At 42.0% G+C, this 19993-nt stretch overlaps 1 protein-coding gene and 1 long non-coding RNA gene across 2 annotated transcripts in view; one reads left to right on the forward strand and one right to left on the reverse strand.

Annotated features, from left to right (window-relative positions):
- Nucleotides 1-7926, reverse strand: LOC143984046 (sarcolipin-like). The gene is made up of 2 exons (XM_077484329.1): nucleotides 7769-7926; nucleotides 1-609 (listed from the first exon to the last, which is right to left on the reverse strand). Exon 2 carries the CDS (start codon nucleotides 532-534, stop codon nucleotides 439-441), a length of 96 nt encoding a protein of 31 aa, XP_077340455.1. The 5' UTR covers nucleotides 535-609; nucleotides 7769-7926; the 3' UTR covers nucleotides 1-438.
- LOC143984047 (uncharacterized) overlaps nucleotides 5311-19993 on the forward strand; it is a 26062-nt gene continuing 11379 nt past the window's right edge. The window contains exons 1-2 of the long non-coding RNA XR_013274703.1: nucleotides 5311-5402; nucleotides 6053-6096. This is a non-coding gene — a long non-coding RNA (uncharacterized LOC143984047). The remainder of the gene's footprint in view (nucleotides 5403-6052; nucleotides 6097-19993) is intronic.

Here is a 19993-nt window from a genome sequence, read left to right on the forward strand (position 1 = left end):
TCGTTTCAACTCTTCAGTTTATTCAGTTGAAAACGTGTTGTGTCCCAGTGTATATTTTATTATGGGGGCTCAAAGAAAAGAGCTGATAAGATGGTATACATGTTATTGACTTGGGGAGAAAAAAGCATGGTACATCAGAGCTTCATAGGCTTTTCACAACATTCAAATGCATCAGCGGACTGAATTTTGGACAGTGTTTATCTTCTAGAAGCTAAATGTTGCGCACGAGGGTAGAACTCTCTTTTGGTTCCATTAGATGAGGTCGCGGTTGATCAGGGAATTGAATGTACGGATGTCACGTACAAACTGTACCAATGCCATTGACTTGTGCACACAGCCCTTTCAGTGCAGAGGAAGACTGGTGGAAAGATGCTCTTCGGCACTGAAGGGGCTGGAAATGTAGACTTTGGTGCATCTAAGAATCATCATGTAGTCCATTTACTCTAGGTAAGACTTGACAAGAAGCCACATCAACATTACAGTGATCAACACGATCATGAAGTTAAGGAACAGCTCTTGTGTAGATCGCTCCATCTTCTCTGAGTGTGCAGGGGTTGGTGGACCAAGAGGAAGCCCGTAAACTTGCAACAAAATCCTCACAAGGTGAGTCTGTGGAGAAAGCACATATACAACGCCATTATAAATAATGTGTATTTTGTTTTTCATGGCAAGATGTAAGGTACTCACAAAGGTTATTCATTTTTTTTCTTGTTATTTTTGCTTTAAAAATCACATAGATAACCTATAATTTTTCATGGGATACAGTTGTGTTCACGAGGTCAGTCATACTTGCTTAATATGCATGCAGGTTTATTTGGGTTTCACCGACATTCACTTTATATATAGAGTTGGCAGCATATGCACAAACAAACGGTTTAACCCAGCTTGGTTACAGAACATAACTCTTACACAACTTCTGTATGCAACGATTACATAAGGCAAATAGCAAACTGCAAGGAACTGTAACTTATAGCAAAACAATTTTGAACAGAAATAAGTTGAAGATCCATACACCATAGAGGAAGAACAAATAGACCTACCTGTTTTATCAGTCACATGCTACCTACTTATAGGAACACTATAAAGACCTCAGTTGAGATTACAGTCCCCAAGCAAGCAGATAGCTACAGCTGAAAAACTAGATTTATAATTACAATTAAAGCCCAACTATTCCCTCCCCCTTCCTTCCAGGTTGGTCATGTGTCACACAGAGCCCCAAGTCAGCTCTCTGTGGAACAGTTCACACCAGAGCGTGGTGCTAGAAACCCGTGTTTCTTGCTCATTTCCAGCACCACGTTCAAAATGCACTGCAGTTGTGATCTGCAGCGGTTGTCAATGTTAAGTTAATGACACCCCAAATGCAACGCATTTGCCTGCACTGGAATGCAAGGTAGAAGAAGTGCCATACGATCTGGTTGCTCTGCATTTTTTAAAGTAGTACACGTACGACTTTTGTTGCTGTCTAGTGCAATTCAGCCATTAGGTTCATGTGAACAGCCCAGGAACATAATTCCTGTGCAATTACTGGTGTGAACTGGTCCTGTATCAGTACACTGACGGTGGTAACACACCGCCAAGGGGATGAACCTTAGCACTTACAGTAGGTCCTCAACCTTCTGCATTAAATTAGCATCATTCAAACCAAAAGACCAAGCATATCTTGTGACAGAAAGCAATTCTTGTGGGGGTGAGAGCTGAAGAGAAGGAAATCTTTGCAGCTTTTTTTTTTTTTAAACCTCCAAAGAAAATGTAGCCTGGTGTCAGGCTTTAAAGGAAATAATTGAATTTATGCCCTTTCCCTTTTGGTTTGGGGCCATTATCAACTGCCCTGCTTACTTCCCGTAAATGGAACATATTTTTGGATACTATTTAGATTTAAGTGGAAGAGTAAAGCACAATCACTGTGCTTCAATACCAGTCTGTACATTTAACAAGAAATTATGACTGCCCTCATACATTCTAACAATAACACCCCTTTCAGACCAGGTCGTTTTGCAGGCGCTATAGCATTAGAAATAGCGCCTGCAATCCGCCCTAAAGAAGCTGTACCATTGTGTGTAGTGTGAAAGCCCCGAGGGCTTTCACACTACAGCGGTGCGCTGGCAAGACTTCAGAAAAAAGTCCTGCCAGCAGCTTCTTTGGAGTGGTGAAGGAGCGGTGTGTTTACCACTCCTCCACCGCTGCTCCCCATTGAAATCAATGGGGCAGCGCTGTAACACCGCCGGCAAAACGCCGCTATTGCGGCGTATTGCCTGTGGTTTTAACCCTTTTGCGGCCACTAGCGGGGGGTTAAATCACCCCCCTAGCGGCCGAAATGCGCCACAAATCCGGCGGTAAAACACCGCTAAAAATAGCTGCGTTTTACCGCCGACACAATGGGTGGTGTGGTGTGAAAGGGGTCTTATTAAAAGCATGAATAGCTAACACACTTTGATGTCATAGCTTTTACACTTAGCTGAGCGTATATTTTAAAATGGCCAAAGTATCCCTTAAATATCCCAACACTAAAGAGAAATTGTGAAAAAATGTGGTGCTATGCTACCTTATTGTTAAAATGCTAATTGACTGATTGATTTGATTCTGAATTCACTTCTGAGTCATTGACTGATAAATATGTTCCCAATTCTGCTATTTTTTTTTTACTATTTTTTACTATTTTTAAATAGTTTATAGACATGGTCACATCTCTGCATGCTAGCCTCATCTCTTAAAGCAATCACAGCTACATATACTTGACAAATTTCATAAGAAAATGAATACATCTCATGAATTCCGATGAGTGACACATTTGTTCTAAGGCCAGAACCTGCAAAAGGTTGAACAAATATTTAGCAGTTGTGATTATACTGTACTAGGAAATGCTAATATTAACACGTAATGTGACCTCTCGAAATTCCTGTATGCTGTTGGTCGGTCCCTTTCTCTCCCACCAAGTCACTTGCTATGTGATACTCTTCCTGCATTAGATAGCACACTTGTTGAGTTAGTAAGAGGCAAGGAGAGATTCCTTATAAAGCTTCCATATTATACAACCACAGAGGTTGATTTTCTAAAGGCAAACAGGCTACCACTTTGCAATTTTGCACTTTGTGGTGAAATTTCACTTAGCAAACAATACCCAATCATATGCAAGGGGGGGGGGGGGGGGGGTTACAGTATTTTTGTTTACATATGATCATGAGATAGAACTCAGCAGAGCTTCACTCCTTTCACTAAGCTCTGGGGATATTTATCTTGCAAAGTGTAGTCTCCCTTGCAAAATGAACAGCCTATTTGCTTTTAGTAAATCAACTCAAATGTGTCCAGTTAGATTTGATTCATTTCTGTGTCTCCTCTTTACTACAGAAAATTCATAAAGATACATGATCCTTCCATTTTGTTCTCAACAAGCAGGAAATGAATATTTCCTACTGAGGATAACAAATGAGAGAGCTGTGCTTCATTGTCATACAAAATCAGAAATCTATATTAGTTTTGTTAAAGCCTGACCAGGGGCTCCAGGGTTTGTCTGCTGTGATCTCCAGATTACATAGTTACACAGTTAGTCTGGATGAAAAAAGTCCATCTAGTTCAACCAATAAGATGTAATAGAGGAGGCCTACCTTTCCTACCTCTCTCTCTCTCTGGGTGTATGTTTGATATGTTCCTATAAATCCCAGTTAATCCAGTAATATGAACCATTGTCCCTCGAGTGGACTCTACTCAGAGAATCACCCCAGGGAGAGGAACCAGGAGGTTATAGGTTGCAACAGATCCATGCCCATCAAATGGGATATCTCTCTGCTGTGATCATGCATAGCAGTGGAAGATGCTCCAGGAAACCAAATAAAAATGAAACAAATATTTGTAGAGTTCCACTTTTCTAGGTTTATTTTATTTTACATTTAGGCACCTTTGCACCTCTCTGTTGGCTACAAACGACAGCTGTGATCAAAGGCTTGTGAGCCCCTGTATGCTTTTACTCACTTTTTTTATGCACCAAGAAGCAACAAGGACATTTGGAGTTGCCAGCTCTATTCGTTGTATTTATGTCTGTACCGGTGTGAGAGAGAGCATCAGAGCCAGAGCACCCACTGCGGATTTTGTCACAAGCCTGCAAAGGACCTACACTGATTTTGAGCGTTGCATTATCTGCTTTTATAGTTATATAGCTAGTCTGGTTGAAAAAAGACACCAGTCCATCTAGTTCAACCAATAAAATGAAAAAAAATAAAATAAACAATCCTATATACACAATCCTATACCCATAGTTTATGCAGAGCTAGGCAAAAAAAAAAACTAGCAAAGTATGATCCAATTTTCTCCAGCAGGGGAAAAAAAATTATTTTTGATCCCCAATAATCACCACTAACAACCCTAGACCATTCAGAATATGAATTATTAACCACATCTCTCTGGAATTCGGTCTTTCAGACGGCTTTCTATCCAATTTCAAACTGATTTTTCCAAGCATGTAGACTTTACCTTACATATTAGCCATGTGTGAGTAACTGTGTCAAATGCTTTTGCAAGATCCAAGTATACTACGTCCACAGCCACCCCTCTGTCCAAGGTTTTACTTACCTCCTCATAAATTAAATCAGATTTGTTTGACAATTTCTGTCTTTCACAAATCCATGCTGTTTGTTGCCTAAAATATTTTTTTGTGGTCTTTTATTAAACTCTCAAGTATCTTCCCAACTATAGAAGTTAAACTAACAGGTCTATAGTTACTTTGTAAAGACTTTGATCCCTTTTAAAATATAGGCACCACATTGGCCTTACGTCAGTCCAGTGGTACTATTCCAGTCATTAAAGAGTCCCTAAAAATTAGATACAATGGATTTGAAATGACAGAGCTCAATTATTTTAAAATCCGTGGGTATATGCCATCTGGTCCTGATGCTTTATCCACCTTTATTCTGTCTAAACATTCCTGGACTATTTCAATTTTAAGCCATTGTGGATCATTTGGGGCTGTGTCACCACCGCTCCCATTATGTACATGAGCTCCCCCATGCTACTTTGTATACACAGAGCTGAAGAAAGTATTTGATACATTTGCCTTCTCTTTGTCCCCAGTCACCTACTCCAGAATAATTTGTACATGCTCAGACCTGACCTTTTTACTATTAATATATTTGAATAATTATTATCACCATCCCAGTCCTCGCAGCCCTTTCTATCTGTGAAAGGAGCTGAGTCTCCACCTTTACATTAACACTGGGTGGCCTGTAACAAACTCCAATGATTATCTTTGTAGTAAGCACACCCATGTATAGTTCCACCCATAATGCTTCAGCCTCATCACTCTACATCAACTAAGTCCTTTCTCACACTCGCTTTGAGATCACTTCTGACATAGAGACAGACACCGCCACCTTTCCTTTTCACTTTATCTTTCCGAAAGAGAACATAAGCAGGTATATTAATAGTCCATGTAAAGAATAAAGCCAAGATTCAGCAATACCAATAAAATCATAGTTTTCCTTGTGCACAAGAGCTTCCAACTCACCTATTTTGCTTGACAGACTTCTGGCATTGGTATATTTTGCGTATATTTTTTATTTTAGTACAAGTAGTACGATTTCCAATGGTTGTTTGTAACATGGGTACCGTCTTATCATCTGCAATAACCCTCCCCCCATCTTTCCCCATTCCACCCACCAATAGCGACTGACTCCTGTCTGACCTGTCTGCTCCATTATAATCGAATTCTCCCTCCCCCTCAATCCTAGCTTGGAGTGCATTTCTCATGTACATTAACAAGTGGTATTTTTTTGGTATTAACCTTGTATTAAGGCAGCAAATTCATTTTGAATGGGCTGGCAATGCCCCACAATGCCTGAACAAAATTGATATTTTACCTCTCGTTATTGCAAGGCAAAGGTGTAAAATCAGTCTACAAGACAGAACAAAATTCACATCTCTGTATGCAGGGTTGGCAGTGGCACTAAAGTTTACCAATTACAAAAAGTAAATATAGCATTCAGTGGAAAATGTTTCCCTGGTATTCAAATGTTCTCAACATTTCTGCTTCCTTTTTAAGCTTTGCTATTTTTTCTTGTTACAGCTGGACTCGAGACAAATGTTTCTCAAGACATAGAACTCTATAAGGTAATGTGCTGTGTTGTAAATGTTCAATTGCTTTCACATAAGATCCATGGGCATATACTATGTCAGTTATATTTGATTACAAGTAGATCATGTGTATATAGAATGCTGCGAAAAAGAGTAAATATGCACACTATACATTCTATTGTTGGGTTTGCCCCCTCGATCAATCAAATCAATTGCTGTAAAAGTCATCTTGGGACTGCAATGTGCTTCATCAATTTGGCTCATAACACACCCATTGTGCTGCACAGTAAAAAGGAAACAGTATGCATTGTATATATGTAACAATATAATACTGATGTAGTAGTTTAAACATATGAATACAAAGAATCTATATGTTTTTAATGAATATCACAATATTGTATTTAAAATGAGGACGTCCACATATTTATCTAAATTGTAAATCCCCTATAGTTAAAGTACAACATATTATAGGGAAATAAGCAGAATGTCTGCTGCTAAGCCACACCCACCTGTCAACAAAGTCACATCCACCTTTTAAATAAGCCACACTCCCCATGCTTTGTAAAGGTTATTTATTTGTCTTTAAGAATTCCAATGAATGAGAGTATTATGAATCATAGTATTTCCAAATTCTCCATTCCCTTTAATATTTTAAATTTCCAATGGGAAACCAATTGGTGCTTAGCTGGTATTTTGATTGAACCTGACATACCTATGTTTAATTTTTCCAGAACTCAAACTTAGTATACGATCATACTGGAACCCTAAAGAGATATTATCACCATTATTACACAGTAGAAAGAATGGAGCCTCCAAAACCAAAAAAGTTGGTTCAAGCACCTTCTTTGCTGGCCTAACCCAAGAGTTCTTAAATTGGTCTAAAAGCTTCAATATATGGGAATAGAATTTTTTTTTTCTGTAAACATGTCTTCCAGGTATAATTGTCGAACATTTTCTTCTACAGCCACTAGGATTCTGCTAAGCAGTCTAATATAAAGAGACGCAGTATAGGGAACTTGGAATAATGACTTTTTATGTCACTAGACACATTGACCAGTATTTATCATGCTCTTTTAGTAGAACGACAGTTTGTATAGAGTTGGGTTGCTAACATAACACCCGACCCTCCTCATTTCTCAGCACAAACTTGAAACCAGGTGAAGTAGATTACTCAAAGCTCACCAGTTAATCCATCAAAATGTTTTTGGGCAAACAAAGGTAGAATGAAACTCTTTGCAGATAGTGTCCCAAAGGAGGATTGAATCATGTATCTGGGCATCAAGGGGACATGCTTATTAATTCAACATTTTTCATGCACTGTACCCTAAGTTATAGAAAGATCTAGAAGAAAAAATGTCCTTAGTATTCCATGCATAAGAATACCTATATTTTATAATTTATATCATAATGTTAAACTTCAGGTACAGAAAGTCTTAAAGACAGATTTAATTTTAGCAGTAACATGTGCACTTGAAAAGCAGAAGCTGCATGCCAACCTTTTACATCATCTTAGATCCTTGTGCTTGCCATTCAGGCACAGATGCTTGACAGCTGAAGGAAATGTTGTAACTAAAGGCTGATTATGGACTGTAAAGTTTAACATACTGTCCATGTTACATAATAAAAAATCTAAAAATATCCAGAATAGAAAAAATGCTAAGTATTACAAAGATGAGACAAATTATTGGCTCTAATAGAAGAGAGTTACCTTATCTAATTGCTCAGATTTTGCTAGCAATAGATGTTATCAATTCCTGTCTGACTTGACTCTTCCCACCTCCTTGAGCAATGTGATTCCCGAGTGTCTGTGTGGGGACTAAAGTAGCCAGAGGGTGGGGTGCACCAAGTTGACTGGCAGAGTTTCTGATGAGGTCATGCTTGCTGTAATATATAAGGCACAAACTGCATCCAGATAGCCCTTCTCATTTGACATTATAGAAAAAATATATGTTTAAACAAGTTAGTTTTATAATTTAGTCCAGTACACAACTACCCAGTACAATCCAATAATTTAATTGTCTGTACACTGGGCATTACTGGCTCATGACATCTATTGCCCGCTGTCCATGTTACTGTCTGCCCAGGCGGTACACTTTACCAAGTCGTTAAACCCTGGCCAAGCTGCCTATAAATAAGCAGCTAATTCCACACCCGCCCTCCTACGTCACTTTCGATACTGTAGGTCCCTCTATTCTTTTTGACACACAATTAAAGCACTGCCCTTGACGGAGCCAATAATTGGATCAGGTGACCTTTTAAAATCCTCCCTCCTGCTGTGCACAATTGGCCTCCCATGTATGAGCAGGTTAGGGATCATTGCCAAATGTTCATTAGTAAACCGATATTCCATGATAACATGAGTTCTATTTATTCTGGAGGACACAATCCTGAAAATATCCATAGCTCGCCACCTTTATTTATTTATTTATTTTTAAAAGAAGAATTGTATCAATCAGTTAAATATTTAACAAAAAGCAAAATTGTGATGTGAATTGAGATTATACTAATAATCAGTGGAGTACTTTGCCTAGTTACATAGCATGCAGTAAAAGGATGAAGCCACCCAGACTAATAAATCAGTACTGAGTAGGTTCTAGAAAGTTGAAGAGCATGGTGATTGTTTAAAGAACAGCAGTCCACAGCTAGGGAGATATACTGGCAGGTGTTCCTCTAATGAATTTTTAGTGAAACAATATCTATGTCTAGATGTCATAGGTTGTCCTACAGTCCTGAGTGGAGAATTCAGTTGACTGTGTTTGGTCTTGATCTAGATGCTGCAATGGTAACTTTGAATAGGAGGCTGCCTGAAATTTTGTGCTATGATTGAGGATGGTGGTGCTGGTGAGGCAACTCCCAATAGAAATACCCTAGTCAATCTGATTGCTGAAGAAAATGTCAACATATGCTATATGGCCACATATGGTACATAACAGCTATTAGAAAAGAAAATACCAAGAGCAAGAAAGGTTTATCCCATGCTTTTGCTTTCTTTTCCCTTACCTCCACTGTGGTCCAATTAGGCAGTGTGCGTTTTGCAAACATTCATACCTCTCAATTGTCCCAGCTTCCTGTTCTTGTGTCCTGCTGCCAGTCGGGTGCAGAAATTCCTTTGCTGCTCTGTCAGGTGGGTTGATCTTCTGCCCAACATGAAAACAATAGTACCTGGCAGAGGTAGACAGCAGTACAGGGCCCAGAGCATGGATAGATAAAAATTTTTACTGAACACCAGCAACCCACACTGATTACTGACCCCCACTGACACTAATGTACCCCTTCCTAACCTCATCAAGCACTAGTTACCCACGCCCCCCCCCCCCCCCCCCACCAGCCACCATTCCAGAAATTTTCCTCCCATTAACCATGGACAGCTTTTTGTCCACATTTTGTCTTAAAGATGATCCTTTTAGTTTATGTGTGTCGGCAAAACTCTTACTTATGGTACAGTGGTGTGGTTAAGGTGAATTTTGTGGGTACAAGGACTGTGACAGATCTCGGGTACCCCGGCTGGGCACCTCCGGCGGACCTGTGTCTCCTGTTCTCCAAACACACCCACAGCTGGCAGACTTGCGATAACCAGCTCTTAACCCCCCCAATCACAAGACAAACCACACAGGTGTTGAGGGTTAAAAATGCAGAGCATAAACTGTTTATTAAGTACAAGACATACACTTTTAAACACAGTATGGGACACTCCCCTTAGCCTTGTCATAGAGGGGGTAGGGGACAAGGAAGAACCAATGGAAACTCAACACTTGTATATTCAAACAGAAACTACATTTGAAACACATAAAGGGATTATGATAAGCAGTCAGCCCCTCCTTACACATCCCCCGCTGGGATGTGTCTCCACACCTTTTGTGTACGTGTCATGACCTAACATAATTAAACACAATAACAAGAGGGGGAGGATGGAGAGAAGGGATGCAACATATATAGAGACACCATTACATTATCCCAACCCTATTTTGTCCCCAAGTCTCTCGTTCTCTGCTGGGCCATAGTCTGTGGGTGGGAAGAAAGCCCACAGCTCCCTCCAAAACATACAGTGACAGTGGGTTCTGTCACATTTCTCCCCTTTTAAAAACAGACTAACCAGGTTACTGACCCACAACTGGTCTGGACCTGCGTTAGTCACAAAATCCCACCCCAGGCAAACAGCAAAAGGAACAGTACGACTCTGGCGCTGGGGAGCAAAACCGCACATACGGTCTGTTGGGAATAAAAACAGCCCCTGGAGAGCGTGATCCAGGGCTCGGTTGCAGGTATTGGGGGAAGGGAATAATCCTGTGCCCCGATATCAGCGCTTGAACTGGTAGGGAACATAGGCTGGTAGTGCTAAGCTGTTGGGGAGGAAGAGGTAATTGCTCTCCTATCTCCTGGATTTTTTTGATGCTGGGCAGAGACCCACAGTGCTCTGCCCTGTAGCCAGCACTTCTGCTGGGGGGACAGATGCAAAGGTAGAGATCAGCTGCTGGAGAGGGGAAAGGGTTGTCTCCCTTCCCGGTTTGTGACCATCCGCTGGGGCGACTTCTGACAGGGACTGTCTCCCAAACCCTCCAAAACATACTGAGGGCTGGGCGGAGGCCAGCGGCACTCTGCCCCATAGCCAGCACTCCTCCTGGGAGGATGAACACTGGGGTGGTGTCTAATTGCTGGGAGGGAGAATTGTTTTCTCCACTCCCAGTGGGGATATCTGCTGCTGGGGAAACAGCTCATAGAGATCATCTCTCAGACTCTCTGGATCTAACTCTGAGGGTGGGCAGAGGCCAGCGGCACTCTGCCCCATAGCCAGCACTTCTGCTGGAGGGATGAACACTGGGGTAGTGTCCAATTACTCAGGAGGGAGAATGGCTTTCTCCACTCCTGGTGGGGATATCTGCTGCTGGGGAAACAGCAGAAAAACCGAAGAGCAGGAGAAGTCGGAAGAAGACCCCCGAAGTCGGAAGAAGACCTCAGGACGGTGGCGACAAAGGAGAAAGCCGGGCTCCTCCACTAGTAAAAGAGCAGTAAAAGAGCAGAAGATAGCAGAGGCGCCTGGCAAGAAGACCCCCGGAGCTGTCTAATAAACTACTTTAAAAGTTGTGTTTTTTTTTATTGACACTTTTTCCCCCCAGGTGAATGGGTAGGGGTATGATGTAACCCATACTCATTCATATAGGGTGGGGGGCCCCCCGCCTGCAGACCCCGACAACCAATGACCAGGGTTGTCAGGAAGAGGCCCTTGTCCTCATCAACATGGGGACAAGGTGCTTTGGGGTGGGGGGGCCGCAGGGCCCTCCCCTTCCCCAACGCACCCCCCATGTTGAGGGCACGCGGCCTGGTACGGTTCAGGAGGGGGGGGACCACTCGCTCGTCCCCACCCCCTTTCCTGACTGGCTGGGCTGCGTGCTCAGATAAGGGTCTGGTATGGACTTTGGGGGGACCCCCACACCGTTTTTTTGGCGTAGGGGTTCCCCTTTAAATCCATACCAGGCGATGGGGCTAGCAAGGTGTCAATCTCACCAATGGAGGCGGCGACATTGACTTCCTTCGGTAGTCCCATCTACCTGGAGTCATGTTGAAAATGAATGGACTTTACTCCATGTGTGGGCAAGTCCGTTCATTTGAGAAGTCCGGAGGACCTCCTCTAAAAGTCTGGCGGCTTGTCCGTCGGACCTAGTCCGCTGGAAAAGTCCGGTCATGTGTGGGTGTGTGTGGGCAAGTCTGCTCGTTCGCGAAGTAGGGCGGACCTCCGCTAAAAAAAGTCCGGCGGATAGTCTGATGATGTGTACGCGGCATAAGGGTAGGCCTCATGTAAACCTCATCCAGGTACTGGAAGTTTATAACTGGGTAGAGACGCAGAGCAGGATCCAGTGGTTGCCCCCTGATAGAGCCAATATGGCTATGTTGGTATGTCAGTCCTAGAGAAACATCAAAGCTATTACTGGAAACCAACAAAAGGTTGAGTAAGTGCTCCCACCTTGTCCTGAGTGAGGGTATACTTACCACAGAATAATTTTCCCCATGACTCAGTGACCTGGCAGATGGCACTGTCAATCACCTGGGAATACTCTGTAGCAGAGAGAATCCATGTGGAAGCAGGACATTGGAGTGTTCACAAAACATTCACTTAGTTCAAGAAGCAAGCCATGTCAGTTGATCTGTTCCAGTTTGTTGAGCAAGTCTGCAGATACTGTGTGGTCTGTTCAGTGTAAAAGTCTGCTGAGGTCAAAATTCTTCCTTTCACTTGACAAATCTTGACAAGTCTGTTCCACAGGAAGAACCGACCACCGCCTTTTTACCAGTCATGTCAGAACCATTATGTTCTAGTCACAGTGGACCACTTTACCGGGTTTGCGGTGGCAGTATAACGTGCAATTGGACTGCCAAGACTTTCACCCAGAAGTGGTCTGGTAATACAATCATACAGTGCCATCTTCCACAGGCTTCTCCCCTACTATGTTATGTTTGGCTCTCAGAGGGTTCACAGACCTAAAGTATGGACCACAGTATCTACAGAAAACTTTAACACATTCTAGCTCCCTGGATTCAGGAGTGGAAATGCCTGTCTGAAGTCCAGAAATCCTTTCATCCTGGGGACAGAGTGCTAGTGTACACCAGCAAGGGAAATTGCAAATGCCGTGGGAAGAAATCCTTGGAGTTATCTTACAATAAGCTTCTTTCAGGTGTGCCAGTCTATGATATAAAGTGAGAAGGAACCCACAAAAAATTGTTCAGTGATGACTGCCTCATTCTCCTCTACCGTTAAGACACGGCATCCAGAGGAAGCATGGAGCCCTGACAATATTATATAGCCCAATCCAGTTTAGGTTCGTGCTCGTGTTATGTAGCCCTCTGCATTCCCTTACACCAGGCATGTCCAAAGTCCGGCCCGCGGGCCAGTTGCGGCCCGCGGTCCGGTTTTGAACGGCCCGCCTGGTCTTTCTCAATTTATTGTGCTGCGGGATCAGGGCTGTCAGATCAGCCGATCCCCAGCACTGTGAGAAGCTCCGTGAGCTTCAAAAGTGAAAGTAAAGTGCAGAGAATTGTGCTGTGCTATCTGTTTCCCTCTACAGTGCAGTACCCGGCTGAATGAGGAAGCTGCAAAGGTACTGTACTATGCTACAAGCTAGATTAGTGTTAAAAAGGCCTTTATTCATGTGTGTATGTATGTGTATGCATGTGTCTGTATTTGTGTGCATGTATGTCTGTATGTGTGTGTGTATGTGCACATGTGTCTGTATGTGTGTGTGTGCACATGTGTCTGTATGTGTGTGTGTGCACATGTGTCTGTGTGTGTGCACATGTGTCTGTGTGTGTGCACATGTGTCTATGTGTGTGCACATGTGTCTGTGTGTGTGCACATGTGTCTGTATGTGTGTGTGCACATGTGTCTGTATGTGTGTGTGCACATGTGTCTGTATGTGTGCACATGTGTCTGTATGTGTGTGTGTGTGTGCACATGTGTCTATGTGTGTGCACATGTGTCTGTATGTGTGTGTGTGTGCACATGTGTCTGTATGTGTGTGTGTGCACATGTGTCTGTATGTGTGTGTGTGTGCACATGTGTCTGTATGTGTGTGTGCACATGTGTCTGTATGTGTGTGTGTGCACATGTGTCTATGTGTGTGCACATGTGTCTGTATGTGTGTGTGTGTGTGCACATGTGTCTGTATGTGTGTGTGTGCGTGTGCGCACATGTGTCTGTGTGTGTGTGTGTGCACATGTGTCTGTGTGTGTTTTTTTTTTTTTATTGCACTGCACCAAAAGCACCCTACATTTTCCAATGTGTGGGGTACCATTAAGAATTAACGGTGCCCCCTAAAGTGCAGAGCATTCGTCTGTGTGTTGGGAACGAGTGCGACAAAGGCAAGAGAATTCTTGTTGGGCTGTGTATTAGTGCTCGGATGGACACGCTTAGACCGAATTTTCAATGGTTCAAAGAATGTCAGGCAAAATGGTCGGCCCTCAGGCATGTTCACGTCATCAAATCCGGCCCACTTTGAAAAAAGTTTGGACACCCCTGCCTTACACTGACACTTCTGAAGATGGAACCCAGACTCAACCCACAAGGGAGACCTAACTTCAAGAGACCCCCTATACTTTTTATGCAAGATTCATTTAAAAGGTCTGCAATCTTGCCTGGGACAGCAAGTTCAAATAGGTTGGGGTGTAGCAGAGTGCCTATTTACTCACCATGCTGTGATGCAAGTGAAGGCCACTTTAACCCCCTTTTCCACAGTCATCTGGCTTACTGATCATACCCAGGGAAGTTATGTTTCTTTGCTTCCCGCTTTCAACAGCTCAGAGAGGTCACACCCGATAAGCCAGACATACATATCTGTGCAAGTGATCTGCAGCCAGGTGGGAGGCGCCCTCCACTGTCAGAACTGGCTTGTGGGCAGTTGAGCCAGAATGTAATAGCACACAGGCACAGCTTCTCCAAAAGACCCAGCTACTGTGGAGAGCACCTCCTTGATTGCTACCAGGGTACTGCTATTCCAGTGGAATGGCAGTTTATCCTCAGGCCTTGCTCCCTCCAGCTGTTCAGCTGTGTTACCAGTGTGGCATCCTGCTCTAGGCTGGATACATTTGTTTGCTAGATCTGGTCAGACCTTTGCCTAAACCTGGGGAAACCTATTATTTTAATTAAAGCTCCAGATTTAAAAACATTGAAAATTACTTTTGAATTTACATGAACATGAAACGTTTATAGAAGGTTTTAGCTACTTAATATACAGTACATATACTTTTAGGAAAACCGGTGTTGAGAAAACATGTAGGCTACCTTTGCTGAAATGCTCATTTACTGGCTGTTAACTTGATCTAGGGTCTTTAAAGAAGAAGTAAACTCTCCCACTCTGATGCTTCTTTTCATTTAGTCCATTATAACAAGTAATTATCAAACTATAGCCCAAATCGCATATTACTTACCGTTTAAAGAAACTTTAAAAAACGTATTTCCAGGGGTTAGCCAGCGCCATCTTAAGTATTGTTGAGTGTATTTCTGCCCTTACATTGAGCACTTCCTGTACTGTTAACCAAGCCTCCTTCTTAATCCAACGTTTCTATGGCAACCACGCTTCCCTGTTCATAGCTGACTTGTTTTATTTCATAGTATTTACGTGTGCCCATTATTTAGTGTTTGCCTTTGTCAGTCTTATCAGCTTCAGCTGATAAGACTGCAGTAATGCTGTCCTATGCCCTGATTTACACTGCATGTTATGTCACATGGTTACATGGGGTGTAGGAGGAAGCTCTGAATGATTCTGCAGTCTTCTGGGATTTCAGTGTTGTGCCGTAGGAAGTCCTGATAATAGATAGACAAAGTACACAGAGAGTGCCGTAAATCAGGGGAGATCTGGGCATGCTCATTGATGTCATTCTAAAGAACAAAAGGGATTACAACAATATTTAGCAAGTAAGGAGATATCTACAAGCAGTGTTCATTAGGGTTTTTATGCTGATTTACATGGGACAAAGTTGTGGGGGAGAGTTTACAATCACTTTAAAGCTAAACTCAAGTAATTATTTGCATTGCATACTTTGGTCCAGCATGGCACAATGTAAATATGCAGTACTCACATCTGATGTACTGCTGCTGAAGCTGGAAACCATTGTAGACGCGATTTTTTGGGTCATGCTGAGGTTATGTGTAAGTGGCTACCCACTACACACAGACCACAAAGTGACAATTCATTCACATCACCAGAGAGCAATGTGTTGCATTGTGCTGCTGTGCGGTGACATGCGGTGTCATCTTGTGTGCTGCGATAAATGCATTTCTGCATTTTATCACAGCTCACTGCACCACACCCCTGAGCTGAGTTGCAGTGTAATTGGGGCACATAGAAAACCAATGTTTTTTTATGTGTCACTGCTGTCACAGCCCCTAATGGTCAGTTTGAGTGCCTATTTAACTCTACTGGCACATGATATAGATTTAGTATGGGATATTTTGGTCTATATTTAGACAAGGAGGCAAATGCTGATTAAAGATAACTTTTCCCTGTCTATCCGAGAAAAGCCTGTTTTCTTTTCTCACCGCCTGTACATAGCCCAATCACAAAATACATTAGTATACTAGCACCTGCTGCTGTCATCAATTCTTAATATAGACCCGCCAACTTCTCCAGTGACTGTCTAAGTAATTTTAGCGATAACATTTACAGAGATTAAGAGTTAGCTGTATTTTCTTCTTATAACATTAATTTGTAACTTGCTGTGAAAGTGCTAGCAATTATCTCTGTAGGGTCAGAAGACAAAAGCTTTTTAGAAGAGCCTTGAAATGTTCCATCTGGCATTCCACCTGCTAGTAGAAGAACCATTCAGTCTACTCTCAGCATGTACAGTACTTCCTTGGCATGCAGCAACATCAAATATAATTTAGCGTGTTGAAACCAATCCTAATTTTATTTATATTCACATTCTGGATGGCAAGTGAAATCTCAACATTGTTGAGAAAGAAAAAAATTGGGCGATTGGGCTCAGGTAAGTATTATGGGGGGGGGGGGTGTGGGGGGGCTGCATACTGAACGTTTTTTTTTTACTTTCATGCATAAAATGCATGAAGGTAAAAAAACCTTTAGCCTTTAGAGATACTTTAAGTCCGATCTAAGGATTAACGCTATACAAAAGTAATTCAGTTTTGGTTTAACTTTGTTTTGATCACTCACCATTGACCCTTGCATAGCCTTATTATTTCAATGTTGTATGGGTAAGTGTGATGTGTGTAGATGGGGGTCCTGTGATTTCAGCAGTTTCTCCTTTACAGGGTCTTACAGGGTCTAGGGGTTATCACAATCTGACTAGTGGTAGAGCCATAAAGTTTTGTCAAAACTAAGTCATGTAGCTGTATTAGTGCACTTGCAACAAGAACAATTGAGTACTGTCTGTGATACTTTTTTTTTTGCACTAACGACCAAATTTTTAGGGCAAACTTTTAGGGGGTGTCCCCTTCTTAAAGGTCCAAGCAGTCTCTTTGCAAGAGTACCAGAGTCCTATACCAGTGAGAAAAGAGTATGTCGTGTTCCTGTACTGACATATTTTGTGAGCCTTTATGGATCGTAAGAAAAATATTTTCCCAATTATGGGGCGGCAGGGAGGAATCAAGCTCTGTTTGCCATTTGTTAGTGATGTTAACTGTGGGTTCGGGGGAAGAAGACAGTAAGATAGTGTAAATAATTGAGAATAGGTGTCTTTTAGTGGACTTGGCTACGCATAGTTTCTCCAGTGAAGACAAAGGCCTGCTAAAGACAACTCTGAGATTTGGAGCATTTAAGAAATGCCTAATCTGGAGATATGACCATAGAAGTTGAGGCTGTCGTTCTGAGAGCATTAGGGAGGAATGAGCAACAAATAAGCCTTGAATAAAAAACAGATGTGGTCAAATTTGCAGCTTACTTGGAGATCAGCCTGTTGGCCTGGAGGAAAGTTGGAATTATCCAAAATCGAGGACAATGGGCCTGGTTGAAAAGCGTTGTTAGAATAGTAGACCCTATTTCAAAGAGAACTGCCTGCTTTGAAAAAATTCTTAAACTTTTTTGGATTCTACCCCTATCTAGCCAGTAGCAGATTTTTGGTTTGCTTTTAGGTATAAAATATCTTCATTTATGTATTTGTAGAAAAAAAAATTGTCAAATAGATGTTACTAATGCTGCAAAGCTTTCAGATTAGACATGGTTGTGTCCAGCAATTTATTTATCATCTACAAGCAGGAAACAATCACCTGGATCCTTTGAGTTTTATGTTTTTGTACTTGTAGAACTAGTTCAGTATACAGTAGACTGTAGGGTGTGGGAAGTTTCCAGTGTTGCAGTGTGGTTTGTTGTGTTGTGAAGATAACAGATGCTAAGGATCCATAAATCACACTGATGAGTCAACACTCAGCGCAAGTGTCAGAGGAGGATTTCTCTATAGTCCCTGCTTCTCCACTTAGGAAGATTCATAGTTGCCCTTCAGAACACATTAGCACAGTCTTTCCTTTACGTTTTTTTATTGATGAAGACTGCAAAATATTGCATTACTTTATTTGTAAAAAAAAATTGTAGTAGTGGTAACTGAAACACAAACAAACATTGATGGCTGGAGTGGTGGAAATGCCCAACATGGTAGATTAATTGAAGGACAATAATGGAACCATGGATATAAGCAAACTGTGTGGTCTAGATTGCTGGGTAGCAGGCAAGAAACAGTACTGTACTTTGGGCACTTAACCTACAGAAGTAAGGCATGCGAACGCACTGACACACTGATGCATTGACACTCAGCAGGCAAACCATTCTATGAGCAGAAAGGCGGGTCACAGCCATCCAATAGTAATGTGACAAACATAAGGTAAACTCACACCATGCTGGTACAAATATGTGAGAATGATGCTCTCAGTGGCCTCATCCTCACCTGGCACAGAGATTTTCTAGATCATTTGGTCACATCTGAGTGCCAGCAGAGTGAAAGTGATCTACGCGGGGGTCATTAAACTACTCCATTAACCTGTTAAACATCCAAACAGCTGCCATCATGTGTTTTTATCAAAACACAAACCATTCACAATATCTAGATTAACAATTATGACTTTAAAGAGGAAGTAAACCCTGATGGGTTTACTTCCTCTTTGATTCCCTGCAAAGGTAAAGCATAATGGACTATACTATGCATCGCATAGTAGTCCATTATGTGTCACTTACCTGACACAGTAGCCAGCGAAGTCACCGCTGTCCCCTGTAGTTCCGAGCGACACTCGCGGCATATCGCAGCGATCTGCGGCTTGCCCAGTGTGCCTGCACGCCACTGTCTACGGCGCATGCGCCGTAGACAGCGGTGGCTGTCTTCAGGTAAATATCTCCTAAACCATATAGGTTTAGGAGATATTTCTTGGACCTACAGGTAAGCCTTAATCTAGGCTTACCTGTAGGTAAAAGTGGACAAAACAGTTGGAATTCAACCGCTCAAATTCCGCGCCATGTGAACAAAAACAAATGAAAATATACACAAAGAGCAGCTCCCTAGAAAAGTGAAAAAAACACCTATAGAGTGATAACAATAATTAAGGGCTCTCTGCAAAAAACATTTTCTAAACCACCAATTTGCAAAAATATTTTCTAAACCACTAAATTACAATAACTGTGGCAAAAATACTTCCTGAAGATGTTAAGAACGAAACGTAGGAAAAAATACTTCCTGAAGACATTAACAACGAAACGTACGTCGGAGCGGTACTTGGTCACGCTATTCGACGCCATTTCCGGCCCTCTGGTTCGTCAGTCTACAGGCCTGGAACGCACGCCACTATCGAATGCGGAAGGACTTTTTCCTTGGGTTGGAGAGCGATTCTTTCGGTCAGAGCGAGCAGTCCCAGTGCCAGGTCAGGCACATAACCATGTAATGAGCCTTTGGCTGTCTGTTTTTTACCTATTTTTTATTAAAGTCAGTATTATGCTATGGATCTTTTTGTATTTTTTCAGTTCTGCCGCTTGAGTCTGTAAAGAGAGACACACCATCTACTATCATTTGCATCAGTATCCATATGAGCAGGCATTATCCTGTACAAGCGTTGTTTGACTTACAAGCCTTTTTCCCGACTTGTTGCTATATCACGATTACCATCTGTTTTCCACATTCCGGATTGGTAGAATTCGGCGGAATTCATTCTTTGTAGAGACACGTTATTGGGACTTTACATTGCTAATTATTATTATGTATGTTGGTTCACTGATGTTCACTATTTCTCCAGTATAATTATTGTCATTATATATGTGCATATTTTTACTCTGGTGGTCACTATATTGTTTCAAGTATTTTTGCCACAGTTATTGGAATTTAGTGGTTTAGAAAATATTTTTGCAAATTGGTGGTTTAGAAAATGTTTTTTGCAGAGCGCCCAAAAACTTTATAAGATATCTGTGTGACACCTCAAAAGAAGTTGGTTTAAAGAAAATAGGAAACAGTGCAATGC

Source organism: Lithobates pipiens, unplaced genomic scaffold (genome assembly GCF_037356315.1).
Source record: "Lithobates pipiens isolate NorthernLeopardFrog02 unplaced genomic scaffold, aLitPip1_a1.2 Scaffold_16, whole genome shotgun sequence".
NCBI lineage: Eukaryota > Metazoa > Chordata > Amphibia > Anura > Ranidae > Lithobates > Lithobates pipiens.

Coding starts and splice junctions, on each gene's coding strand:
- LOC143984046 (XM_077484329.1), bottom strand. CDS start 534: ATGGAGCGATCTACACAAGAGCTGTTCCTTAACTTCATGATCGTGTTG.